This window comes from Ochotona curzoniae, unplaced genomic scaffold, assembly GCF_017591425.1.
Source record: "Ochotona curzoniae isolate NIBS_2020 unplaced genomic scaffold, NIBS_Ocur_1.0 contig_2294, whole genome shotgun sequence".
NCBI lineage: Eukaryota > Metazoa > Chordata > Mammalia > Lagomorpha > Ochotonidae > Ochotona > Ochotona curzoniae.
In genome coordinates this window covers 4,894,566-4,922,409 of record NW_024465405.1, presented here as the reverse complement: position 1 = coordinate 4,922,409, position 27,844 = coordinate 4,894,566, and the positions used below count along the sequence as shown (strand labels likewise).

At 52.8% G+C, this 27,844-nt stretch overlaps 2 protein-coding genes across 2 annotated transcripts in view; both read right to left on the bottom strand.

The window, feature by feature from the left end:
* Nucleotides 1-7,894, bottom strand: part of RAMP1 (receptor activity modifying protein 1) — a 29,821-nt gene extending 21,927 nt beyond the window's left edge. The window contains exon 1 of the mRNA XM_040972355.1: nucleotides 7,782-7,894. Within this exon, the coding sequence (XP_040828289.1) occupies nucleotides 7,782-7,833 (52 nt within the window). The 5' untranslated portion in view covers nucleotides 7,834-7,894. The remainder of the gene's footprint in view (nucleotides 1-7,781) is intronic.
* A 16,534-nt stretch (nucleotides 7,895-24,428) lies between these two features.
* Nucleotides 24,429-27,844, bottom strand: part of RBM44 (RNA binding motif protein 44) — a 39,670-nt gene continuing 36,254 nt past the window's right edge. The window contains exons 14-15 of the mRNA XM_040972434.1: nucleotides 25,269-25,414; nucleotides 24,429-24,570 (exon numbers count right to left, since the gene is read on the bottom strand). Coding sequence (XP_040828368.1) covers nucleotides 24,429-24,570; nucleotides 25,269-25,414 — 288 coding nt within the window. The remainder of the gene's footprint in view (nucleotides 24,571-25,268; nucleotides 25,415-27,844) is intronic.

The window sequence follows — 27,844 nt, the reverse complement described above, 5'->3', positions numbered from 1 at the left end:
AGACAGACGGCTGCCACTCGCCACAGATCACCAGGCCCCCAGGACAGCACCCAGTCGGAAGCCAGCAACACGAGCTTGCCCCCTCAACAGGGTCCCTCAGGAATATCTGCCAGGTGGGCAGCGAAGGTCAGAGTAAAGATAAAGAATGAGAGACCGCACACTGCTCCCGACGAGGCTGCACTCCACCAAAGACGCTGTCAACGGCCTCTCCCGGCAGCTGGCATGCCTCAGACCAAGCAAGTGAGAAATTGAACAGAGAAGGAAGTGGCATTGGTGAGGACGTGGGAGCAGTGGCCTTCTTGGGCACTCCTGGTGCCACGGTAAGCAGTACAAACGGCTCCAAAAGGGAAACCTACAATTGTGGGATCCTGCCCTTCTGGTCTGGATATGGAAACAGGGTCCCCAAGAGGTGCACCCCACCATCACAGCAGCCCAGGGGGGTGGCCGCCTGAGTGTCATCTGAAGACTGGAATCCGCACGCAGAGTAGGAGAGGAAAAGCACAAACAGAACATGTTAACATTAGGCCCGAGACAAAGGAATTTGGGTGACGGAGCCAAGACAGCGAGTAGAAGACTGGCTGAGCAAGCTTCATTCCTCAAGCAGAACGAGAACCAGCAGGCTCAGCATCCGGGAAGCAAGCCGCCAAAGGGAACCTGGGAGCTGCTTCCTGGAAAGGGCGTGGAGAGAGTCATGCCCCTCTGTCCAAGAACTGACACGAGGCTCCAAGTGCGGCCTGCAAAGGGCAAGCGGACACAGACACAAGGAATGGGAAACACGAGCCAACTGTCTGCACCCCTGCTCCTCCCCGCCACGCAGTCAGGCCCTGAAAACCCACTCCTGTGCGGAAAGTGGCTGCCACCATGGCGAGACAGGTAAGGCCAGGGCCTGCTCCCCACTGACAGCCAGGGGAAGCAGCAGGGGAGCACAAGTCCCTGGGCCCCTGCAGCCACATGGGAGACCCAGAGGAAGCTCCTGGCTCCTGACTGCTACCTGGCGCAGTGCTAGCTGCTGTGGCCACCTGGGGGGTGAACCAGAGGGGAGAAGGTTTCTGTCTCCCTGTAACTCTGCCTTTCAAAGAAATAAATCTTCTTCTTCTTCTTCTTCAGAAAACCTTGTAAGTGGGATAGTGGACATACACCCTAACCTGCAGGACTTCCTGGCCCCGTGGCACCTTGGGGGGCTCCCCTGTGACCATGGGGGTGATAGAGCTGTGCCCCCTGCCTCTGCCTACAGCAGCAGATGATGGCACAACACAGCCCGACCTGGAACAGACCCAACCGCAAAAGGCCAGTCGCACTTCCCCCTGAGCAGAGCCCTGGGGGTCACAGGTGAGCGCCGAGTCCCCTCAGAGCTTCCGGAAATGGCTCCCTCGCACCGGCACGCCCCCCTGGATGGAAGGAGAGAACACCCACACCTCTGGGAGAAGGAAACATCACAGGGCCGGCAAGTGCCAGGTGACCCTGCTTAGCAACAGCAGGGCAGCCCCGAGATGGCTGCCAGGGCGCAGGGCGCAGGGCGCAGGGCAGGAGGGTGCGCACAACACACGCGTGCCCTGCCCTGGTCTCCCCAGCTAGGGCTGTGCCCACCATGTGGTGAGGCCTCCTCTGCTGGAAACAAAACAGAGTTTGAATGCGGCAGAGAGACGTGTCCCCACCTCTCTGCAAACCCTGTGGACACGAGACAAGGTGGACAGTGTTGGGGCTTGTGGTTGCCGGCCTGCAGCACGGGCAGCTGCTGTCACGCCCCCCCCCCCCGACATGGGGGAGCACGGTCTGCCAGGGGCACTCCTAGGCACACACAGCACACCATCACCATGTGGGTGTGGTTAGGGAGAGCATCTTGGGCCCCGGGCTGGACCTCATTGTGCCATCTGCACCTCAGCTGGAGCACCAGGTCCCAGTCCTGGCTCTGTTTCCCACCAGCTTCCTGGGAATGTGTGCTCTGCGGGATGGTGGCTAACAGCTGACCCACGCTGAGGCCCTGGCTACCTGCTTCGTCCTGACCGTCGTGGGCATGTGGGGAGATGACCAGGAACGAAACTTCTCTTTCTCTGCATGTCAATTAAGAAAAAAATTAAGAAAGAAAAAAGGGCCCTGCATAATGGCTCAATGATAAGCACTGGGATCCCTTATAGGAGCCAGTTTGTGACCCAGCTGCTTCACTTCCCATCCAGCTCCCTGCCTGTGGCCTGGGAGAGCAGTTGAGGACAGCCCAAAGCCATGGGACCCTGCACCTGTGTGCAAGACCTGGAAGAAACTCCTGGCTTCAGATTAGCTCAGCTCCGGCGGCCTTTGTGGCCACTTGGGGAGTGAACCAGCAGATGGAAGACCTTTCTGTCTCTCCTTTCTGTAAATCTGCTTTCCCAATAATAATAATAAATAAATGTTTAAAAAAGAGGAAGACCAGGAGCTCCAATGCCAGCAATGAGCAGGCAGAAGTAAACCAGCGGAAAAGACCACAGCTGGCAGAGCAGCACCAAAGCCCGCTGGGCAAGAGGACCCAGGGGACTGCAGGGCCAGGACGGGCAGTAGGGGCACTGGGGGAGGGACAGGGGCAGACGATGCGGTGGTGATCTGCGTCTTCCTGGGACAGTTAGCTGATGCAGTACCATCCGCACCGAAATTCCAAACAATGACAGCAACTGACAATGTCCACCTGGAAGCCAGGGAGGCCCAGGCCATTTCAGGTCCGAAGGGAAGGGCAGGGCCACGCCCTCCAGCTGGGCCGAGCCTCCAGGTGCATCTGCTGTGTCCAGGTGCCCAGTGACATGCAGCTGTGACTGTGCCACTTCTAGTCGCCCAACGCCACATGCACCTTCAGGCACCTTTTTCTGTGCCTCTCGCCGCCCTCATGGGCCCTGTTCCTCCGGCTGCTCCCAGGCTGTCCCTTCAGCACCCACGAGGGTCTGGGAACTGGGGGTAGGGGTGTCCTATCACCTGCTGTGGACGGGTCACCGGCCGCAGGCGCACACAGCATACCTTTCAGGGAAACAGCTCCTCTTGCTGTCCTGAAGGCTGCACCACGACAAACCGTGGCCTCTCCTGGACTCCGGCTTGGCTAGCCTTGGCCAGGCGGCCCCTTCCTGCTCCGTCCCCACGTGCTGCTGGGGCCCCTCAGAACCCTGTCACCACGCTCAGCGCGTGCGTGCTCCAGGGCTCTCTGAGCCCACACATCCAATCCTGCCATTCCATGCTCTTCCTCCCTCCAGCACCAGCCTCGGCTGGCTGTGCACTCTCATTCCCACCCAGTCTTAAAAGCTTCCAGCAAGTTTCAGGGACCAGGGCATTTTCACGGCCCTCCCAGGGCTCCAGCCCTGCCCCCAGTGCCACTCCTGTGGTCTCCTGCTGTCTCCTGTTTATTTCCTCTGCATAAACATCAGCCTTATCTTAGCCGGCAGAGCTTTGCTGTGTGCAACGGGACCAGCTGGGGCTGTGCAGCAGACAGAGGTCCCAGAGCCGAAGGCCTCACACAGAGGGGCGGCTGTGGTCAGCACCCTGGACACCCGGGAACCCGCCCGTCCGCTCTCCCTCTGCTGGCTCGTCCCACCTGCCCCCTGCCCGACCTGGACCAGGAGCCTGCCCTGCACAAACGCTCTGGTAACAGCATTCCTGCAGAACCCAGCAAGCCTAGTGTGCACTCAGTCTTCTCTCCCTCACATGACGCAGACAGGATGCCATCACCACGGCGTCACACTGTGGGGGCACAAAGGGATGACTACGGATGCTCGAAACAGATGAGCCTTTTTTAAGGCGGACCAAGGGAGAGGGAGGGGGAGGGCAGGGACAGAGAGGGAGGGGGAGGGCAGGGACAGAGAGGGAGGGGAGGGCAGGGACAGAGAGGGAGGGGAGGGCAGGGACAGAGAGGGAGGGGAGGGCAGGGACAGAGAGGGAGGGGAGGACCAGGGACAGAGAGGGAGGGGGAGGGCAGGGAAGGAGAGGGAGGGAAGGGCAGGGACAGAGAGGGAGGGGAGGGCAGGGACAGAGAGGGAGGGGAGGACCAGGGACAGAGAGGGAGGGGGAGGGCAGGGAAGGAGAGGGAGGGGAGGGCAGGGACAGAGAGGGAGGGGAGGGCAGGGACAGAGAGGGAGGGGAGGACCAGGGACAGAGAGGGAGGGGGAGGGCAGGGAAGGAGAGGGAGGGGAGGGCAGGGACAGAGAGGGAGGGGAGGGCAGGGACAGAGAGGGAGGGGAGGGCAGGGACAGAGAGGGAGGGGAGGGCCACCTGCTGAGCTGCAGGAAGACTGCTGGGGCCAGACTGAATGCAGGAGCCCAGAGCTCCACCCAGACTCCCTGCTGCCCTGGAGTGTGCCTTAGCAGGCAGCTGGAGCTGCAAGCAGATGCTCCTGGCATGCCGGCACCATCACACAGAATGTAGACACCGGCACCGCAGTGCCCCCACCCCTTGGCAATCGTAGGTCTGCCTTTGAGCCCAGCGTCCACCGCCTACACAAGCACCATGGCTCTGTCCTGTGCCAGTGCAGGGCAGCCTATGCAGGCAGCTCAGCCGCAGGCCTCCCCTCACCCAGCCATGGCCCTGTGTGACCACTTAGACGATGTGACATAGAAGGGACCAAGAACTACTGCATGATGTCCTCCCTTACCGGGTTCCCTGGGGCCAGCCACACTCCTGCCCCCCTACCACGCAGTGAGCACCGGCCTTGCATGTCGGTCCTAGTTTCTCACTCCAGGGTCCGTGCTGTCCAGCCGCTTCCTCTCAGCAGGTAACTGGTCAGGTGGGTGTTGACGCTCAGGGCTCCTGACACCTTGAGCTGGGCGGTCAGTCCCTGGTTGTGCCCTCCAGAGGGGACCTGGCTTGGGGTGATCCTTGCTGGGTGTGTGCATGTGGTGGTGAAGGGGTGTTGGCATGTCCCAAAGTTCCCTTGTAGCAATGGATTGGCCCCCTAAGTCTCGCGTGAATCATGAGTGGCTAATAGACAGATGTTAAAGGACCAAAGGCAGAGATCCGATCTCTTCGGGGGTGTGAGGGTGCCCGGGTCCCTGGGTCATTGGGAACACATCTTGCTCCGGAGACACACAGACACAGAAGCCAAGCTGGGCCTGGCTGTGATCCCTCCGCCCACTGGTGTGTCACAGGATCGATTCCTGGCACATGCCCTGCTATCCCCCAGCTGCACCAGAAGGCAGGGCAGACGGCCTTGTGAGGCCGAGACTGGGAGCCTCCAACTCTGAGGCCAAGTAGCAATGGAAAGCTGCGGGGACGGGGACGGAGCCTGGCTCCATGCTGGTACGGTTAGCACCCCATACCCTCCGTGGGAGTCAGCCAGCCCCCAGACCACGGCTGCTGCGTCCACTGCCGTGTCTGCTGACTTGGCATCTGGGACGCGGCCTGTGCACGGGTTCTAGTGGTAAAGGGTCCTGAGGCAGGGGCTCTGACAGGCGGCTCCCCAGGCCCCATGTACTCTCAGGGCCCAGTGTGGTCCCTGAAGTTCATACCATATCTGCCAGACACCAGTTTTAACTGATGAGAAACGAGACCAAGGAGTCACGAAGAGCCTGGCTAGTTATCTGATTGAAGCAAGGACTTCCTCCTGCCCCCCACCCCTACTCGTGGTGCTGCCCACAGGGGTGGGGCAGCTTCTCCAAGCCCTGGCTGCTCGCGGACAACACCCTTCCCTGGGCGCAAGAAGATATCTGGAAACTTCCCCCTGCAGCTACACATGCAGAGGATAAACAGACTTGATTAGCAGACACGAGGGACTCGGAGCTGGCCTCAGGCATCCGAACTCTCAGAGCCTGACGGCGCTAAGCTTTCCCGTGCTGCATATCCTGGAATGTTCCAGTAATTTCTAGTTCTTCCTTCTATTCCCGCAGAGTTGCACATTCCCGTAAATCTTCCAACTGTTCCAAAAGTCCCCAGCCCCAGGCTGGCGGCCATGGGAGGCTGCGTTCCCAGGACAGCCGGCTGCGGAGGCCACCTCACGCAGGACAGACTGGCAGCACGCCCGAGGGAGGGCAGTCCCGGTGGCCGGAGCCTGCACTGGGCAGCAGGCCTGGAAGGCTGCAATGCGATCTTCCAGCATCCGTGCAGCCCGGCAGGTCTTGGGGATACCCAGAGGGAAAGGACCTTCCAGCTCCATGGAGATTTTAACAACAACACGCAGAAGGTGAGCAGATGGAATAAGTCAAACGGCCTGGTGGTAAAGTTGTCACAGAGTTCTGAAACCTGTGGCTTGGCAGGGCCTCAAAACCTCCCAGGGGGCCCTTCTGGGCAGCACAGTGGGCATCGCCAGGGAGGTGTGGGCTGCTGCCATGGCCAGGCAACACAGCAGTGTGTGTGTGTGTGCAGTTATTCCCACGCAGCGGCTCCAAGCTCATCAACACGCCCATAAGCTCTCAGGCCGTGTCTGCTCTTCCTAACGTTAGCCAGACCGCTGGCGATGAGGCTCACACCACAGGACTTTGGACTTGCAGCTGAACATGAAATGTTCTCTTGGTAAACAAGGGGAGTTCTTACATGTGGCTGAGACAGCATGCTTTATTTATACGGGCGCCAGCGGGTGCCGGTCCCCCTTCGCCCCAGCTCCCGCCGGCTGCACAGACCGCTCAGCTGTGCAAGGAAGGCAGGATGCCGTCCTTCTGCCTGGCTCACAGGTCTCTTAGGAAACTGAAACAGCAAATTCCACGACAACCCGGAGGGATCCCGAGGCAGGAGGGGGAACTGGCACTACTACACGCAGCTTCTCACACGATGGCAGGCAGAGCACCTGCTGGGCAGCCAGATCCGCTCAGACCAGGACGCTGGCGACCACCCAAGAAAGCTCATGTCCACCCGCTGCCCCTCGCAGGCTCCAGCGCCCAGCCTGCCCGGGGAGCCTCCACGAGTGGCCACTCCGCCAGCAGCTGCTTCTTGGCGACAGTAACAGCACGGGCAGCACGGCCATGTACAGCAGGTGCCGGCAGCCACGCCCCGCTCTGGGAAGTGGCCAGCAGGGCCGGCAGCACCCACAGGGTGCAGAGAACAGGACGGGCTCCTCCCACCCGAGGAACCTGCTTAGGCACCTTCAGCAAAGGTCAGCGGCACAGGAAGCAATCCACAAGCTCACGGTTGACACAGTCTTGACGCAGCATCGTGGGAAAACATGACAACAGGCCGGCGATAGCGATCGCTTCTTGCTAAACCTGCCGCGGGTCCCTAAGACCACAGGGTCTCTCCAAGCACAAAGCAAATTCTGCTTTGCCAAGTCTCTGCCTCTCCGGCTTCCCCAGCAAGCAAACAAAGAAGAACTTGTAGCCCTACCCTCTTCCCTCTGTGCCCTTCCCACCTCCCACTCCCCCCGCCCCCAGGAGACAGCTGGGCTAATTCTTGCAAGGACACCAGTTAGCAAACAAGAAACAGCTCAGAGCAACAGTCAGACACTCCTGAGCCACTAAGCACCCAAGGTGCTCGCTCAGATCCTGCCTGCACACCGTGGCCTCGGGAAGCAAGCATGGCTGGGGCACCTGGTGTTCCTGGCCGCGGGGGACAAAGTTGCACTGCCCTTCGTAAGCACTCTGCCCCAGCTCTCCTTCCTCTGGGGAGGGTGCAGTCCGCTTCCCCCTCCCCTCGCCTCCTCCTGGAGGCTTGAGATCTCCTGCCCAAACCCCGACTCCCCACGCACGGACTGCTCGCACCCTGTGGGGGGACCCTTGCGCACGGACGCAGCGTGGGAAGGCGGCCCCCGGTGTTCGCAAGCAGGAGGGAGGGCGCGCTTGCAGTCTCCCACCGCCTCCTCTGCCTCTGAGCACGGCGCGCAGTCGATCTGGACCCCCGCGCCTACTCACCTAGCAGTAGCCAGAGGCCCTGGCAAGGGAGGCCACGCAGGTCCCGAGCCATGGCGCGCAGCGAGCCGAGTGGAGTCCGCCCGCCCGCCGCGCGCCCCGCCGAGTGCTGGGGACGTCGCAGCCCGCCCCGCGGAGACGCCGCCGGGGGCGGGAGCGCGGGGTGGGAACGCAGCGTTGCCCGAAGCACCGCGGCTGGGGGGCGGGGAGGCACTGGGCGGGCGGCACCTGCTGGGTGGAGGCTTGCCCAGAGCCGGGAAAACGCTGCAACCTTCAGAAAAGTTCGCCAAATTAACCATTTTAAAATTGGGGAGGTGGGGCAGGTCGAGGCCACACGCCAATCTTCACCTGGCTCCCTGCCCCCTCTGGTCCCTCCAGGGGCAAGTATGGGTGCGCCTGGGGTGGCGAAAGCTGGCGGGGGGCCCAGCGCACTGGAAGGGCTGGAAGGGTGGCAGTGTTGCAGGGCGAGACAAGGCAAGGCGCTGGGAAAGGACCTGGGACAGGAGGGGAGGGTCCTGTGAGCCTGAAGGTGGCATGGGAGGCCTAATGCTCAGGGTGGGGTGGGGGGGACTGGACAGTACCTCCTCGCCCCCATCAGTCCTGACTGCACGCGGGATGAGGAGCGTCCTCCTGGGGAGTGTGGCCACAGAGAGTACAGGTGCAGGAGGCTGAGCCTGGCCTGGAGGCACCAGTACCCAGCCCTCTCTGCACTTCCTTCTTTAGCCTCCTCTTCCAAGGACTCCAAGCAACTGGTAAGATCTGTTGATGTGCAGGAAGCAGTGCCGGCCTCTGTCCCGCAGCTCAGCACTGTGGTATTTGGGGGACACCCCAAGGACTCAGTTCTTTCCTGCAGGTGAACTGAGCCTCTGGCGGAGAGCCTGCTGCCACCTGCTGTAAGCTCCAGGAAGGCCACTGACAGCTGGGTCAGCATGCCTGGGCCTGTGGCAAGCGGCAGTGGTGGGGGTACATTTCCTGGACTTGATTAGACCCTCTTGAACCCATTCTGTGGCCCGACTTCCCCACTTTGTTCACCAAAGTCCTGTCTTCAGTTTAGCAGGACTCTAGTGTGGGTGACCTCAGCTGTAGGGTAAGACAATAAAGGAAACCTCTGGATGAATTTCAGCCGCAGCCCACCGGAAGCCTGGCTGAGAGGGGCCAAGCGCACACCCCGCAGGGCAGCCCCGGGACAGGTCACCCGAAGGGACCCACAGCTGCTGCCGGGTGCCCTGGGCTCAGGTCCCACCTGTGGCTTCACCTGGGGCACCTCTGCTTTCAGCAGGAGCCTTCCTTTCTGGCATTTTCTCTGCGGGGATGAACCGCAGGCTACAGGGAGGGAGGCCCGTTGCTCTGGCCTGCCCACTCCCCCGAGCAGACACGCTCCTCACAGCGCAGCCTCACCCTCAGGTTCGAGTGCCGCACACGCACTTGTGTCGAGAACCCCGAGGAGGGTTTGCACACCCACACTGCCACTCCCTCTCCCCACGACGCGTCTGTCTACGCCCTGGACCTGAGTGGGAGTCCCTCCAGGGGACACTATGGGCATCCTCTGCACAAGTGATCAGGTGGGACAAACTGCATCACAGGAGTGGAAGAAGGCACACCATGTGTTCCCCCTGACTGGCATCAGGAAGCAGGGACAATGCTGGGACCTCCGCCTGGAGGGATGAGGGAAGACAGAAGGCAAGGACACACGGCAGCAGGGCCCACAGTGCAGACAGGCCAAGGACACACGGCAGCAGGGCCCACAGTGCAGACAGGCCAAGGACACACGGCAGCAGGGCCCACAGTGCAGACAGGCCAAGGACACACGGCAGCAGGGCCCACAGTGCAGACAGGCCAAGGACACACGGCAGCAGGGCCCACAGTGCAGACAGGCCAGCACCACGTCGGCCACAGACTGCCCGGTTTCTCCTTCCCCAAACCCACGTGTGGACAAAACACGGCAGCCGACAGCTGCCCTCTCACTGCAGGCAGCGACACTGGGAGGGAGGGCAGTCCTCGAAGGCCGCGCTGCCTGGACCGCGCCTTGGGGCAGGACAGCCAGAGGAGCATTGCAGAGAACGCACAGGGAAAGAAGCTGGGGCAGGCGCAGGGTCCTCCGAGGCTCACGTGGGGGCCCAGGAACACACACCTGGCCAGGAAGGGCTCCCGTTCCCACACACCATAGCAAAAATCCTGGAAAATCACAGAACCGTCAGAGTAATCAGAAAAAATATGAAGTTTACTCTGGTGTTGTTTTTCAAAAAACCTTCAAAGAATTAATAAAGTCAAATAGTTTCCAAGTAGCTACTGTACCGCAGGACGGGCCCCAGCAAGGCTGCAGCCCGCGGCCTCCTCCAGGTGCAGCGGGCACAGGGGACACGCGAAGGAGCACTGAGGGACTTGCGGGCCGTGAGCCTTGCTGTAAGGGTCTCAGCAGAGGAGCCCACACTGAGGCAAGCACAGCCACACCGGCTTGTCCTACAGGAACACAGAGCAGGGCGCAAGTGTCTTCTCCCAAGACAGTGTCCACCAGAACACGCGGGGAACAGCCTCAACGCTGCAGACGGAAGCCCAGAGCACCAGGGCTGCTCCTCCCAGGCCTGGCCGCGACCTGCCCCAAACGCTAACACACCCTCAGCCAGCATGAGCTGAGTGCTGAGCAAGGGCACACACAGAGAACTTGCTGGAGCAGCCCAAGGGTGGTGGGGCAAGCAGCAGCTTCAACGTCAACACGGTGCACAGGAAGCCTGCAAAATGTCTCAGCAGCATCAACCATCGAGAGAACGGCCCGTGGGAGAGAAGCTGCTGCGGGAGACCAACAGGCGAGGCTCGCACACACGGCAGGCCTCCCCGAGAGCGCTCACGCGTAAGATGTAAGCTCAGTTCATTCAGAAAGTCAGACTTGGCCTAAAAACCACAGAGCAAGCGAGCGGATGCACTTCTCACAGGGCTGCAGTCTGCCGCTTCCTGGTGACCTCACACGGAAGGGAGACTCAACAAGTGTTTTGGGTAAATGTGAGCCTGGTCTCTCACCACTAAGAAATAAGGGACATGAATTCCAAACATCAGTGTGCGCACGAACATACAACGCCCAGCGACTCGTTTCAAAGAGAGAACCAACAGCTGAGAAGGCACGAGGATGACAGCGGGTACCCGACGCCTCAGCTGGACGCGGGATGGCAGGGACCGGCCCCACAAGCACACCTGAGCAATCTAGCTGCTGCTTTTTTTTTTTTTGATTGATTGATTTTTTTTTTATTAGGAAGTCAGATTTACAGAGAGGAGAGACAGAGAAACATCTTCCCCCTGCTAGTTCACTCCCCAAGTGGCTGCAATGCTGGAGCTGAGCCTATCTGAAGTCTGGTGCTTCTTCTGGGTCTCCCACAGGGGAGCAGGAGCCCAAGGCTTTGGACCCTGAAGTCCTCGACTGCTTTCCTAGACCGCAAGTAGGGAGCTGGATGGGAAGTGGAGCAGCCAGGACATTAACCAGCACCATACAGGATCCTGGTCCTTGCAAGGAGGTCTTCAGCCACTAGACTCCGGCACAGTGCCGGGCCCAGCTGCATTCCTAAGCATCACTCTGGGACTCATCAGCTGGAGAGGGGGTTGATGCCAGTGGGCTGGCACAGAGAGAGCCAAAGATAAACCAATGATAACCTGTGGAACCACAGAATAAAAGTTCTCAAGAAAGCATGTTGTTTTCAAGAGGCAACTGCCTAAAGAGCTTAAAGCTGGAGTGGCATGAGTAACAAAGTAACGTGGCAAGGTACTCTAGATCCAGATAAGAAAAACAGCAGGTTCCTGCCCTACAACAGAGCAAGTAAGCAGACAGGGAAGCTCTTCCTTGTTAGGACTCAATCCTCAAAAACACCCAGACTGGGGGGCGTGGGCCCTGGACAGGACTCTAATGACCAGGGGGGCATGGGCCCTGGACAGGACACTAATGACCGGGGGGCATGGGCCCTGGACAGGACACTAATGACCGGGGGGCGTGGGCCCTGGACAGGACTCTAATGACCGGGGGACGTGGGCCCTGGACAGGACACTAATGATGGGGGGGGAGGCATGGATGCTGGACAGCTCCCAGATTTCCCCGACCAGCAGAGCCAGTAACGTGGACAGGGAGAGGGTCTGGGGATGAAGCACAGACAGGAGACCAGTGATGGTGGAAGTCTCTGTGAAGTCTCTCTTTATCGCTCCTTCACCTCTCCTTATATACTCTTCCCCCACGTCCTCATTTAACCAGGAAGCTGGATACAGATGGGTCCAATTAGTCTAGGTATTTTTAGCCACAAGCCCAGTTCCTATTCCTGCCTATCCCAACCAGCGCTAATCAACTCCTTAGCCCACAACACCTGATGACCGGGGAGCCATGGGCCCCGAACAGGACTCGGACAGAGAGAACCCTAGGAAACTGCAGAGACTAGCAGGTCTGTGGTTAACCACCCCAGCCAGCCTGGCACCCTGGCCGGCTAATTTTACCAGGGGTGTGCATGTCGCTAACAATAGACAAGTGGAATGAAGACCACCATGACTATTCCAGATTCCCCCAATGTTTCTGTACATCAAATTGTTGCTGAGCACCAAGTACAGACAGCTGTGTAGCCAACACTGCCCTCTGCTGTGGGACTATTGCCCAGCTGTTTTAGTGAACAGGTAGGCATAGCCAGTCCTCGTTACCCAGGATGAGACTCCAGAAGGCTGACGACATGTTATGTTGAAAGAGCCTGACTGTTCCTGTATCGTATGTGGGTGTGGATGCAGAGCCCACATGCTTACAGACACGCACACAACTGCAGTCTCCAACGGAGAGGCTGTGTGCTCCTGGAGACGCCTCCCTCCTGCTCTGTGGCACCCTTTGTCTCGTGGCGTGTATCCACACGGCTGGGATGATCAAACAGCCCAGTCACAGTCCTCCCTGGCATGCCACACCACTTGTAAGGGCACTTCTTCCTTCTAGAACAGTCACAGTCCTCCCTGGGGCGCCACACCACTTGTAAGGGCACTTCTTCCTTCTAGAACAGTCACAGTCCTCCCTGGGGCGCCACGACACTTGTAAGGACACTTCTTCCTTCTAGAATAGTTACCTCTAGAAATCAGACAAATCACATCAACCTATCTAGGCCTGCCAGAAGATGATGGCCCAGACACGGTCTGTGTGCCCGTGCGGGGCAGCACGACGCGGCTTCAGCCGGCCCAGTCCCAACCACGGAGCCACTGTGGAGCTGACAGGGATGGTAGTCTCTCCTCCCCTTCACCCTGCGACTCCGCCTTACAAACAAATAGAATTTTACATGTGACATTCAGTCTCATGGCTACATCTGTTGGCACTGGCACCAGCAGAGTTCCAGTGTTGAGGCACGCGTTCTGCTGATGCTGTACTGGCAACACCCCCGATTTCTGGCTGTCCCCCCACACATGATCTTTGATGTCCTGGCATTGCAGCATGAAAGAGAAGCAGTTCTGAACAATACGTAAGCACACAGCGGCTGAGACTTTTCTACATATAATATTTGGAAACAGGCTATCTGCTCAGTTTTTAATTTGTGCAACTGCATACAGCTGTCAAATATTAAATCAGAGAATACGATAAAGATGGATTCTTCCCAGGGCAGTCTAGAAATACGAATGGACAAAGTTCACTTGGGAAGTTCAGTGACGGCTGACCCAGCTGACTGCCCCTCAGTGTTAGAAAGCTGCCTGATCTCTACTCAGGCTTTGGAAGAGAATTAGAAACACAACAAAACTGAAAGCTGTGAATTCAAAAGATGTTTTCTTATTTCTCAAATCAAAACAGTACAATTTTATGTCTATATTTACAGGGAATTACCACATCACCATTTCCTTTATAAATAGATGGCTGGAGGTACAATTCTTATTTCTGCTGGTATACTGAGAATAATGCATACTCCACACTCCAGTTTCACGTGGTGCTGGCAGCCAGGCGAGAAGACCTCCTGCCCACACGGTGGCTCAAGTGACTGAGCGTGAGCCGGCCATGCATGTGTGGGACCCACAGGTGCCGGCTCCGCTCCTTCCCTGGCCAGTACAGGCCTCTGGGGAGGGAGCCCCTGGGTGGGGCTTGTCATCCCTGCCTGTGTGTTTCTCTCTGGCTCTTATATTCAGAACAATTAAAATAACCCTATCATTTAACATACAGGGGACAAAAACCTCCATTATTTAGGAATCCACTAATGTGATATATGGCCCCAAATCTAATGATTCTCAAGTCCTATTTAATCGGATCCTTACTAATTTTTTCTACACTTAGAACCCAATGCTTGGTAAACACTTGGGGTGGATTTGGTAACAACTGGAGACAACATAAACATTGGTAGGTTGATTTGTACTTGGAAAATGTCATGGAGAGTGCAAAAAGTATTAATCTTATGCTGTTACTGTAGGTCAGCTGTTTTATTAAATACAAATGTTAAATGGATAACTTTTACTGCAATGACACCACCTAAAAGCTGATTAAGGATTTTAAACAATGGGACGTAATATTTAACTTCAATGTCAATCTATCAATAAACTTTTTAAAAAGTAAACAATTGGAGAAGTTTATACTCTATATTTTTCAGATAGGGCATAAAATATGACTTTGGAAATTATTCCAGTTCACTCTCTCACCTTACACAACGTACCAAAAAACAAAATCAGAGAACCAAGATGGCGGAACCGGTAAGGACACGATTAGCAGACAGAGAAGCATTTTCCAGGGTGAAGCAGAGTGGGCACATTCCAGGAAATAGGAGAGGACAGACAGCAGAGGGTACCTGGAGACTGACAGACACAGGAAAGCAGCAGACACAACGGCATGGTGTTGTAGTGACCGATACCCCACTGGCGTTCAGTGGACAGCCATCTGAAGTCTACCAGCAACAAGGTGGGAAGGGGCATTCACCAGGAGCTCAGGAGCTGAACCCAAAGAACTGCCCATCCTGCTGCTCTGTTTGCTTTACCCAAGAGCAGAGACAGCAGCAGGTCCCAGGAGGGTGGTGTAGAAACAGGGTGGATTTCACAGCCCAGTCTGCCCCCTAGAGGCAAATTGGGCGCCATTTTGTTTAAGGAGGCAGAGGCTATGGGAAAGGACTGAGCATACACTGAGCTGGGAGTAAACACATTTTTGGCTCAATGAACTGCAATAATGTGACATCCTACAGGTTCCACCAAGATAGATCTGGGAAGCCCTCAGACTAGATGGCCAGCAGATCAGAACTCTGGTTCTGCCACATCAACCACCACTTTGTACAATCTGAAAAAGGCTTTACGACTGCAGGGACAAGAGTGAGCTGCACATGCGCTGAGCTGGAAGTGAACTCACTGAGCGCAGTGCATTGCACTGGTCCCAGAGGAAAGTAATACCGACTTCAGCATCTTGCAAGTCAAAATAGGTGCGTGTGGTCCCTACACCTAACAGCCAACAGGTTACGCCAAGATCAGCTACCGCCAACCGAGCTACATCTGGTGTCTCCCTAATCCTGGGAACTGCTCTAAAAGGTTGCAGAGACAACAGTGCAGCCTCAGCACAGTTTCACAAGAGGTGGAGACTGGTGAACCAGGAGCTGAGACTACAAAGACCATGGTGGAAATCTAACATAAGAACCCATACATGGAACTTGCTGAAGGGAGTGGCACAGGTGACTACAAAGAACCTTGTACCAACTGCAACAAGTAAAATTGAATTGTAGACCTGTGGGTGACACAGCTTAGAAACTGCCCCAAGGAGAAGACTCTGCTAACCAGAAGTACAATGACCAAGAGCAAAAGAAGACACAAAGGCACAAAAAATATTACTGAAGACTCCCCTGCAAAGGAGCAAAACCCTATGCCAACCTCAGAGTTAACTGCGGAAGACATCGGGAAAATGGGGGACACAGCATTCAGAAAACTCATTATAAAGCTTCTTATCAACAATGAGAAGCACATAAAACAGAAGTTCAAGGAATTTAAGGAACATGTCACACAGGAAATGAATCAAATGAAAGCTGATGTATCAGAAATGAAGAACACAGTAGGGCCAATTAAAAGCACAGTGGAGTCTCCAAAGTAGAATGAAGGAGGAAGAAGAAAGAATCTCAGGATTGGAAGATATTTCCTGTCATTGGGGGAAGCAAACAAAAAGCTGGAAGCAGAGCTGGAGCAGGCAAAAAAAATATTCAAGAATTGAAAGACACTATTAAAAGGGCAACTGTGAGTTATGGGAGTCGTAGAAGGTGCAGAAAGAGAAGCTGAGTTTGCAAATGCATTTAATGAAATAATAAGAGAAAACTTCCCTAATCTAGAGAAAGAATTGGGAAACAAGATCCAGGAGGGGCACAGAATTCCCAACAGGCTTGACCAAACGTGATCTTCACCATGACACATGATAATCAAGCTCTCTCCAGTCAAACATGAGGAAAAGATCCTTAAATGTGCATGTGAAAAAATCCAACTGACATATAAAGGAAGGCCAATTAAACTCACAGGAGATCTCTCACAGGAAACTCTACAGTCAAGAAGAGAATGGAGTGACATATTCCAGATTCTAAAAGAAAAAAATTGTCGGCCCAGGATAACATATCCAGCAAAGCTTTCTTTTGTCTTTGAAAATGAAATAAAATCTTCCACAGTAAAGAAAAGTTAAAAGCATATGCCTCTTCCAAGCCTGCCCTACAAATGATACTTCAAGATGTTCTCTTGACAGAGAAGAGGAATAGCACCCACCAAAACCAAAGGCAAACGGGAAGAACATCCCAGTAAAATGACAACAGAAGACTATATCTCATAGATTTTGATTTTAGTTTTATCTTTTCAAAACACTTTCTCATTAAATTCTTTCTGACTCATAGGTTATAAAGTAGCCTCATTTTCTGCAAGAAGATTCTTGATTTTCTTTTTCACTTCTTCAGTGGCATATTAAGCATTCAGTGGCATGTTATTTAACTTCATGGCATTGTTAATTTCTTTTTTCTTCCTGTTGTTGATTATGAATTGTGGATTTTCATTTAAGGGGAAGTACAGTAACTGTGAAATGGAGACTGTCATATCCAGATGTGAGGATACAATGCAGTATGCGTCTCTACTTCCAGTCAAAGATGGACTCCCAATGAAACTGTTGGATATATCTTGACAGTAGGACGCTGGACTCTGCCATTGTCCATGCCCGCAATGATGGGCATAACTGTGCATGAAGAACTATACTATAGTAATGATATAGGGAAACTCAGTGGGGTGATGGGACTCGGGTATGGAGGAAGGGAAATCCCAGGGCCTAGAGAACTGAATCATAACATGATAATAACATAAAACAAGTTTTATACTTATAAAAGTTTTAAATTTTAAAAAGACTAATCATGAAAAACAAGCAAGCAAGCAAGCAACGTTGTGAGCACTGACGGTGACTTACCAAAGTGCTCGGTCCCCAGTCCCGTGAAAGCAGACCACAAGTCTGGATATTTCATAGAAAGGTACAAATGCACATTAAATGTAACAATAATTCACCTATGGGGAGGCATAAAATACTGAATTCCAAAATACTGCTCATCTCCAGACTCACTGTGTTTGTTATCCTACGGTCCACTCTTGAGATTCCTTAAGGCGACTGAAACTAAGCCACGGACTTCAGGTAAGCCACACGTTTTAATGTATGAAAATGCCTTCATACTAAGAGAACAGTACCAAACAGTATTTTAAAGACAGTGACTTAACAAGGGTTTAAAGTGGACATGGCCATTTTTTCTGACCTAGATTATGAAGTTTCAAGGGTCTAATAAGTTTGAAATATAAAGTTTATAAACTTATTAAAGTCATCTTTTTAATTTTAGGTGTAGTAGACCTTTAGAGAAGGCCACAGCGCCGGCCTCGCTGTAGTTTGTCGCCGTAGTTCGTCCCCGCTCTCCTCTGTGCTGTAGACCGTGGCATCCTACAGGGTCAAAGGAAAAGGAGACGTTACGTTGATTATGCCAAATCCACCAGTGCAGAAGTCGCCACACCACTTGCTCTGCTACCAGCCAAGCATTTCACCAGAACTGACTTAGACTCAAAGTCACCATGACACCTGCCCCTTGACCCATCGTATCACGCAGTCTTAATACTGGATTAGTTGCAGGCCACCAACGGCACACAAACAGAACGTTTTCCAGATTTTTAAAAAAATACTTATTTTTATTGGAAAGTCAGAAACAAAGAGAGAGGAAACAGAGAGGAAGATCTTCCGTCTGGTGATTAATTCCCAAAGTGGCTACAACACAATAGATGGAGCTGAGCCAATCTGAAGCCAGGAGCCAGGGACTTCCAGGTCTCCCACGCGGGTGCAGGGTCCCAAGGCCTTGGGCCGTCCTCCACTGCTTTCCCAGACCACACCAGGGAGCTGGATGGGAAGCAGGGCTGCCAGGATTAGAGCCGCCACCCATATGCAACCCCAGAGTGTTCAAGGTGAGGATTTTAGCCGCCAGGCCACCTTGCTGGGCTTCTTTTCCAGATTTTGATGCAACCAAAGGGAAAAAAACACAACAGCCTGAATTGCCATGTAGTGAAAATCGCCAAGAGGAATTACTTGAAAATTCAAGTATTAATGTGCTTCCCCCACTCCCTAGTTGAGGTCTGCCTACCTGCCGACAGCCCCTGGGGCAGGCAGCACTCAGCACCCACCCCGGGAGATGACCTGTCCTTTGTAGAAGCGCAGGCACCCAGCATCAACGAAGCCGCCAGCCCCTGGCAGGCAGTGTGGGGAAACGGGACAACTGACCAGGGCCAGAGCCACATTCTGTGCTGCTGGGACCTAACGCAGCCCAGGCTGAGGCACTGGGTGTGGACAACACGAAGGTGTGAAGAGAACAGCTCCCCTGCTTGGCAGGGCCCGGGGAGCTTCCCAGCCACGGCCACGCTGCTAAGAATTCTGTACTCTATTGAGGCATTGTTGTTTGTCCCTGCGAGATGGTTTTTACAGCTAATGTGAGCTTGGGAGTTGATGTTGCTGACGTCTTGTGAACCGGCCTTGGACAATGTGTGCTGTCTCGGGTGCTCTTACGGCCCTTTGGCTGGAAGAGCTCAAGAATGTGTGTACTAACATGACTTAGGGCTGCCGAGTGCGTAGTTGTAGTGTGAATTTGTTTGTAGTTTTTCTGTTTCTGATCTTTATCTTTTCCCCTCTGTGACATATTTTCTCTTCTGATAAGTTGTAGAATGAAAATTGTAATAGGAGTGTATTACTGATTAATATGTGTTTCCTGAGGAATTCCTGGCTGCAATGTCAGAATGGATAACGCCCTGCCTTAAGGTGAAACAATCTGCAGAATTACCTTTAGAAGTACCCATTTGCCCATTGTAGAGTTAAAATCAAAACGGAGTAAAATGGTCCATTGCTAACTGCAATTCTTTTCACCTTTATAACTCCTGCTTTACTTGCTTAGCTAACAAACTGTGTGAGCTTGCAGGCCTAGTGGCCAATTAGTGCCAATGGCCCCAATCCCCATAAACCAAGGCCCCGGCCCTATTAACCCATAGGGAATTCAAGGCAGGGTCTGGTTGTCACGGGTGGTGCCAAGGTTAGAGCCCAGACCCGGTGAGAGCAGGCAGCGGCTGGCAGGCCGAGATAAGCAAGGAAAGCGTAATCCTTCCTCACTCACCTGTTGTAATTGTGCCCCCCTTGAAGCTGTGTCAAACTGCCCCTAAAGAAAACCGTAATTACACTGCTCCGGGCCGCACTTTGCGGTCGAGTGGATGCAACCCCATGATGTAAGAAGTCCCTTGTGACTGCTCCTGTGTAAATGAAGCAGACAGTTTTCTCGCATGGTCCATTACGATCCTGGAATTGTACTGGTCTGTTTCTTTTCTCTCTATGCCTATCTCACACACCCTTCTCGAGTTCTGAACTTGGCTGGAGCTGGCCTCCAGACCCAGTGTGGAAAATCTCACTGTGCTGTGCAGTCAGGGGTAGTGTGCCCAGCTGTAACTCTCCCGTCCCTTAATTTAGAAGAATTAAGAATCCTATCAGCAATGCATCATGTTTCTGATTTCTTCCCATTCTTATCAGCACTGACTGTGTCTGGATAACAGCTGCTCTAACGTGTGGAGTGGTTTCTCACTGTGGTTTGGATTGCTTCCGCAAGGGCCAAGGAGGCTGAGCCTCTTCCTGTGCTCTCACTTGCACTTGTGTGTCTTCGGAGAATCGTCTACTCAAAGCCCGCAGCCATCTTCACTCAGCCTGCCTTGCTGCAGTGGAGCTGCAGTTCTTCATACGCTCTGGATTCTAACCTCTTGTCAGACATGATTTATAAATATTTTTCTCTCATTCCATGGATGACTTTTTAATTCTATTGCTAATGACTCAATACAAGCTTTTACTCTCAACCAACTTCCTTTTTCTTTTGTGTCTATGTCATATACAAGAAAAAATGCCAAGCCCAGCGTTGGGAAGGTCCCACAGGCTCCCCAGCCCAGCGTTGGGAATGTCCCACAGGCTCCCCAGCCCAGCGTTGGGAATGTCCCACAGGCTTCCTACAGCTTCAGCTCTTAGTGTGTTATGTCCTTGGTTAATTTTGAGATAGGGTTTGTATTAATTTATTTGGAAACGACAAAGAGGAGCAAGGGGAGAGATACATGTGCTGGTTCATGTCTCAAATGCAGCAGCTTGTGTGGGCCAGGCAAAAGCCAGCAGCCAGAGAACCAATCACAGCTCCCCGCACTTGAGCCTCCCCACTGCTTCCTTGGGTCTGCACTGGCCGCCAGCAGGAGTAGTCACTGAATTCTCTCCTACCCCCTAGGGGAAGCACCTGCTCCACTTCCCACAGTTCTGACACTTGCTTTTACTGCTGCTCCAATGACTGCAACAAAGTACGCTCTAGTTATCAAAGTCTGCTTTCTAATGCAACTGCAGAAACAAGAGTTAGTGTAGCATGTTTGAAATAGCTATTCTCCAGGCTGCTTGCAAAATTGGCCCCTCACTGGTGTTCTGGGAGGCTGGGCTTGGACAGGGTTTCCACAATCCCCCAAAGTATCAGTGCTTGGCTGGGCTAAAACTGTTAGCCCAAGCCTAGGGTATGTGCAGGCACGAAGATTCCACGTGAAAGACCCCAGCAACCTCAGGCTGAGTCTCCAGAGCACTTCTGGGCAACTCCCTGCCCTGCCGCGCTGCCCTGGGAAGGGGCCTTGGGCGCACACGCCGGGCTTTGCAGAGATGTCCCTCAAGTGTCATCCCCTTCACTAACTGTCCTTTCTACTCTACTGTTACAACAACCATGGCCATGAGTGCACTTACACACGGGATCATGCAAGTGCTGCAGGTAAATAACAAGCCTGGGTGGTCCTGGGACCCCTGCAAGGCAGCACTCAAGTATTATCATTACAGAATATGTTCCAATGACACCAGACCCTGTAGGACACTCTTTCTTGCAGTTAAATACTAGTCGAGACTTTGCATTTATTTACTTTGGGCCTTCATTTCTCCGGTACCTTTCAGCTGTCACTTGGAAAGCACTTCCCTACTTGTTAAAATATTCTGTCATGTCTAAATTCCTCAAAGTGAATCTCCCTAGAGTGACACACTTTCCTTTCGTATTGACACGGAGACAGATCTGTTCTACACGTCCTTCTGCGGAGTGGGGTGACATGCTGGCTTCTGTGTGAACTGAAGGCCAGGCGTACACTCTGCTCACAGGGAGGCTTCCCCACCTCTGCTCTTCACAGATTTTCAGCCTGGGTTTGGGTTTCCCGGCAGCTTCTCTCCAGTGCACGGAGTATTCTTTCTCGCCCTATTTTAGCTGTGAAAGGCTTCACTGAATTGATTTCAATAATTGTTTTTCATCTTTGAAAAACACTGCAACCACGATTTAGAAAGAATACTGTAAAAGGGCTAGTGTTGTGGCATAATACGTTAAACCACAGACTGCAATGCCAGCACCCAAGGGGCTGCCAGTTTGTGTCCCAGCACCCTGGCACCGGGCCTGGAAAACAGTGGAGAACAGCTCAGGCTGTGGGCACCTGCACCCAGGGCCGGATCAGGCTGTGCAGCCATTCAGGGAGTGAACCAGCACATGCAGGATTCATCCCAATCTCTGTAACTATTTATCAAATGAATACATCCTAATACATATTTATATAACTGTATATTATTTATATGTACTATACTACATACATATGTAATACATGTACTGTCTGCTCTATTTCCTTTCTCCTCTTTGGCCAAAACTCCAGTTGCAAATATTAGAGCTCCTGCCTGTATCTTCACAGTTGGCCTCAGGCCTGATCTCCACGCCCTCTGAATGCATCTTCCCGCCATCTGCCTGTATCTCTTCACGCCGTCTGGCTGTATCTTCACACTGTCTGCCTGTATCTTCACACCGTGTCCTGTATCTTCATGCAGTCTGCCTGTATCTTCCCGCCATCTGCCTGTATCTTCACACCGTCTGCCTGTATCTTCACGCAGTCTGGCTGTATCTTCACGCCATCTGCCTGTATCTTCACGCAGTCTGGCTGTATCTTCACGCCGTGTCCTGTATCTTCATGCAGTCTGCCTGTATCTTCACGCCGTGTCCTGTATCTTCATGCAGTTTGCCTGTATCTTCACGCAGTCTGGCTGTATCTTCACGCCATCTGGCTGTATCTTCACGCCGTCTGGCTGTATCTTCACGCACTCTGTCTGTATCTTCATGCAGTCTGTCTGTATCTTCACGCAGTCTGCCTCCCCTTGTACTATCTGTCCTTCCCCTCCCATATCCCCTCTGCACAGTGCTTTGACTACTTTCACTTCAACTAGCTATCACAAAACCAGAGTTTCCAATATTTACTTATTTTTTCTTTAATAGAACTTCATTTAAAAAAATTTTAACCCATCTACTGATATTCACAATCACATCTTTTGTGTCCTTGATCCAATATATCCGAGTCAGTTAGCTTTTCCTGAGGCAACAAATCACTTTCAAAACTTAGTAGCTTAGGATAGTAACCATCCCTGGGATCCTGATTCTGCTGGTTAGTGAAGGGCACCTGTGGCTGCTGGTCCGTGGGAAGGTGTGGGAAGGTGGATTCCTGGGTGTCTGGGCGGGGGCTGTCGGGGGAAAGGCCACGCATGTCCCTCAGGAGGCTGTGGGTGGGAAGGCCCTGTGTGTCTGCCAGGGAAGTGTCTGCTCTGCCTCATTAGGCCGCTGAGCTCTCTGCTTAGAAATGACAAAACTTCTCAAAACCACATTATGAAGAGCAGCCCAGCTCAAAGTGGGAGACCCCTGACCTGAAGAAGAAGTTGCAAAGAGGTCTGGATACAGAATAACTGCTGCTGTTTTTGCAAACAACCACAAGCAGGCCCGTGCTTTGCAGCAAAGTGGGCCTGGGAGACACGTGGACTCCAGTTTCTATTGTTAGTGCTTAAGCTGGGTTCCACTCATGAGACTGCACTATTTCTAATTACATACACAAATATAAAATAAACTAGCACATACAGAATTTCAGGCATAAATCATCTGAGGCCTAAAACGGCCCTCCTCCAGAGCACACTACCTGGCTGCACTGGTCCCTCATCAGCAGAGTGCAGGGCAGGGAGCCAGGCCTGACACTGGGGGACAGCCTCCGTGGGACTGTCTGTTTCTGGCTCAGCAGGACCCCCAGGGTGCAGCCCTCCGAGTCAGCACCGTGGCTGCCAGACGTCTGGCCTGGCCACAGCCCTCAGAAGGCCCTCCCCAGCTGCTGCCCCCCGCACGAGGCCCACATCTCGGGAATCTTCTCTGCCCTGGCCTCTCACTTCCTCCAAGCAGCCTGTTGCCATTTACTCAGTTGTTCTAGCTGTCTTGGTGGAAGGCTGGTTTCAATTCCCTCAAAATCTATAACTGAGAGCAGAAGTTGCTGTTGACTTTTTTTAGGAAGGGATTCTGTGGACACATGCGTGTGCACACACACACAGTCACAAATGTGCGCACGCACACACACAGATGCACACACACACACGCTCACACACGCACACACACACACCACTCCTAGCTGTGGATTACTTTCAGACATGGAGCCTACTCTTCTCTAAGCAGCAATGCTCATCTAATACAGCAGGTCCCGAAAGACCACAAAGCTCCCACCTTGTTTGCTCTGGTGAGCCACTAGCCACAAGCAGATGTTGAAGGACCCCTAAAAAAAGGCCCACAGAGTAAGGGATCTCTTGGCAGCCACGATGTAAATAAGTCATCTTAGGGGCAGAGCCACCAGTTCAAGTCCCCGCTGCTTCTCTTCCAACCCAGATGCCTGCTAACGCACTGGGAAAACAGACGAAGATGGTCCTAGTCTTTGGGCCTCAGCATCCCCAGGGGAGAACCAGACGGAGTCACAGGTCAATGTGTAGTCTGGGAGGTGGCCGATGATAGAGACCAACGTGTGAGACCCAGAGTTCCTGGCTCCTGGCTCTGGCCTGGAAAGCCCCACTGCTGTGGGCGTCAGGGAATAAATAGCAAACGGATCTTTCTGCTTCTGCCTCCCATCTTTCAAATGAAAGAGAAAAACCAAGACTGCAAAGCCCCCCTGGAGGCCCCTCCCAAATCCTGATGTGTGAGATGCCAGTCAGGTGTAAATTCTGCACTGACAGAAGAGATGCTCTACATTTTATAGCATTACCGTGTAAATTTAAACTTAACATTGCTTACATGAAAATAAAATAACAGGTTAACACTGGAAGCAATACTGAATGCATAGAATGGTCCACTCGCCTCCTCACTGCCTCCTGGGGGCCTCGCGGGAAGCCGAGCTCTGGAGCTTGGAGGAAGTCATCTCCACGATCGTGCTGATGGACAGGCCGTTGAGGAGGCCACAGCGGTCCGCGCGCACGGCCTGCAGCGCATCCAGGAGCTGGTCCCTGTGGAAGACACGCGTGACACATGGCCCACCCCAGACGACACACGTGACAGCCGGCCCACTCCAGACCACACATGTGACACCTGGCCCACCCCAGACGACACACGTGACAGCCGGCCCACTCCAGACCACACACGTGACACATGGACAGTTCCACACACATGTGACACCAGGCCCACTCCAGGCCACACATGTGACATGTGGACAGTTCCACATATGTGACACCCGGCCCACTCCAGACCACATATGTGACACCCGGCCCACCCCAGACCACACACGTGACACCCAGCCCACCCCAGACCACACACATGACACATGGACAGTTCCACACACATGTGACACCGGGCCCACTCTAGGCCACACACGTGACACCCGGCCCACTCCAGGCCACACACGTGACACCCGGCCCACTCCAGGCCACACACGTGACACCTGGCCCACTCCAGACCACACATGTGACAGCCGGCTCACTCCAGACCACACATGTGACAGCCGGCTCACTCCAGACCACACACGTGACACCCAGCCCACGCCAGACCACTCACGTGACACCCGGCCCACTCCAGACCACACATGTGACACCCGGCCCACTGCAGATCACACATGATACCCGGCCCACTCCAGATGACACGTGTGACACCTGGCCAAGTTACTCAACTAGACTTACACATATAAAGCTCACATGCAAGTAGCTATTACCTACTGACTTCTGGATGCAGCTCAGCCAACTTCCTCATGATCTTGGTAAAGCTGCGAAGGTTCAAGGTATTGGGAGGTATAAACTGCACGGGGATATGAGGAGCTGACTTAGCAGACTCAATCTGCCTGCAGTTCTTCTTGACCTGCTATGAACGAATGAACAGAGGAGTAAAGGTGGAGAAGCTGACAAACTGACAGATGATTCAAAGAACCTGAAGTTTAATAGAGAAGGTAAGGTAACAGGCCCTGTTCACACCGTCACTCCCAGGCAATGCCTGCCTTCCACGGCGCAGCACAGCCTCAACCCACGCCTTCCACGGTGCAGCATGGCCTCAACCCACACCTTCCCACGGTGCAGCACGGCCTCAACCCACGCCTTCCCACGGCGCAGCACGGCCTCAACCCACGCCTTCCCACGGTGCAGCACGGCCTCAACCCACGCCTTCCCACGGTGCGGCGCGGCCTCAACCCACGCCTTCCCACGGCGCAGCACGGCCTCAACCCACGCCTTCCCACGGTGCGGCGCGGCCTCAACCCACGCCTTCCCATGATGCAGTGTGCCCCCTTTATGTCACCCACCTGTCAAGGCCATGGCCATGGCCCCAACACACTGAATCATTGTCTGCTAAGCTAAAGAACATAAGCTGGCTCAGTTAGGTTTGCTATCTAAACGAAGTGCAACTATAACAAATGAATGGATCAAGTAATCACAGGTTCTTGAATTGAGAATAGTTAGAATTTTCAAAAACTGTACAATTTTTAAAATTATTATTATTTTATGATACAGTTCCATAGGCTCCTGGCATTTCCCATATCCCCTCTCCAACCCCCCTCCCACTTTCCCCTATATCACTACACAAGTACAGTTCTTCATACACAGTCATATGTCCATCACTGCAGACATGGACAATGGCAGAGTCCAGCATACTATTGTCAAGATATACTAAACAGTTTCATTGTAAGTCCACCTTTGTCTGGAAGTAGAGATGCATACTACATTGTATCCTCACATCTGGATATGTTAGTCTCCATTTCACAGTCTGTACATCCCTTAAATGAAAAGTCACAATACGAAATCAACAATAAGAATAAAAATAGGAATTTACAATGCCATGAAGTTGAGTAACATGACTACATATGACAGTCTCCATTACACAGCTACTATACATCCCCGTAAATGAAAAACCACAAAACAATATCAACAGGAAGAAAAAAGAAATTAACAATGCCATGAAGTTAAATAACGTGCTACTGACTGATTAATGTGTCGCTGAAGAAATGAAATAGAAAGTCAAGAACCTTCTTGAAGAAAATGATGCCACTGCATGATCTATGAGTCACTGAATGATTTAATCATAAGAAGCTGTTTTGAAACTAACAGAAACAAAACCATCAAAATCCGTGAGACATAGCTTTTGCTGATTTTTATTGGTGAAGTGTGTCTCTTCTAGAAAATAAATAGATGGGTTTTGTTTTTAATCCAATCTACTAATCTATGATGTTTGATTGAGCTTAAGCCATTTACATTCAGAGTTAAATATACATGGGTGGTACTTTGGTCCTGTCATTTTAGGAATGGGTTGTTCATTGATTTAGTCTTCTGTTGTCATTCTACTGGGATATTCTTCCCGTTTGCCTTTGGTTTTGGTGGGTGCTATTCCTCCTCTCTGTCAAGAGAACATCTTGAAGTATCATTTGTAGGGCAGGCTTGGAAGAGGCATATGCTTTTAACTTTTCTTTACTGTGGAAGATTTTATTTCATTTTCAAAGACAAAAGAAAGCTTTGCTGGATATGTTATCCTGGGCCGACAATTTTTTTCTTTTAGAATCTGGAATATGTCACTCCATTCTCTTCTTGACTGTAGAGTTTCCTGTGAGAGATCTCCTGTGAGTTTAATTGGCCTTCCTTTATATGTCAGTTGGATTTTTTCACATGCACATTTAAGGATCTTTTCCTCATGTTTGACTGGAGAGAGCTTGATTATCATGTGTCATGGTGAAGATCACGTTTGGTCAAGCCTGTTGGGAATTCTGTGCCCCTCCTGGATCTTGTTTCCCAATTCTTTCTCTAGATTAGGGAAGTTTTCTCTTATTATTTCATTAAATGCATTTGCAAACTCAGCTTCTCTTTCTGCACCTTCTACGACTCCCATAACTCACAGTTGCCCTTTTAATAGTGTCTTTCAATTCTTGAATATTTTTTTTGCCTGCTCCAGCTCTGCTTCCAGCTTTTTGTTTGCTTCCCCCAATGACAGGAAATATCTTCCAATCCTGAGATTCTTTCTTCTTCCTCCTTCATTCTACTTTGGAGACTCCACTGTGCTTTTAATTGGCCCTACTGTGTTCTTCATTTCTGATACATCAGCTTTCATTTGATTCATTTCCTGTGTGACATGTTCCTTAAATTCCTTGAACTTCTGTTTTATGTGCTTCTCATTGTTGATAAGAAGCTTTATAATGAGTTTTCTGAATGCTGTGTCCCCCATTTTCCCGATGTCTTCCGCAGTTAACTCTGAGGTTGGCATAGGGTTTTGCTCCTTTGCAGGGGAGTCTTCAGTAATATTTTTTGTGCCTTT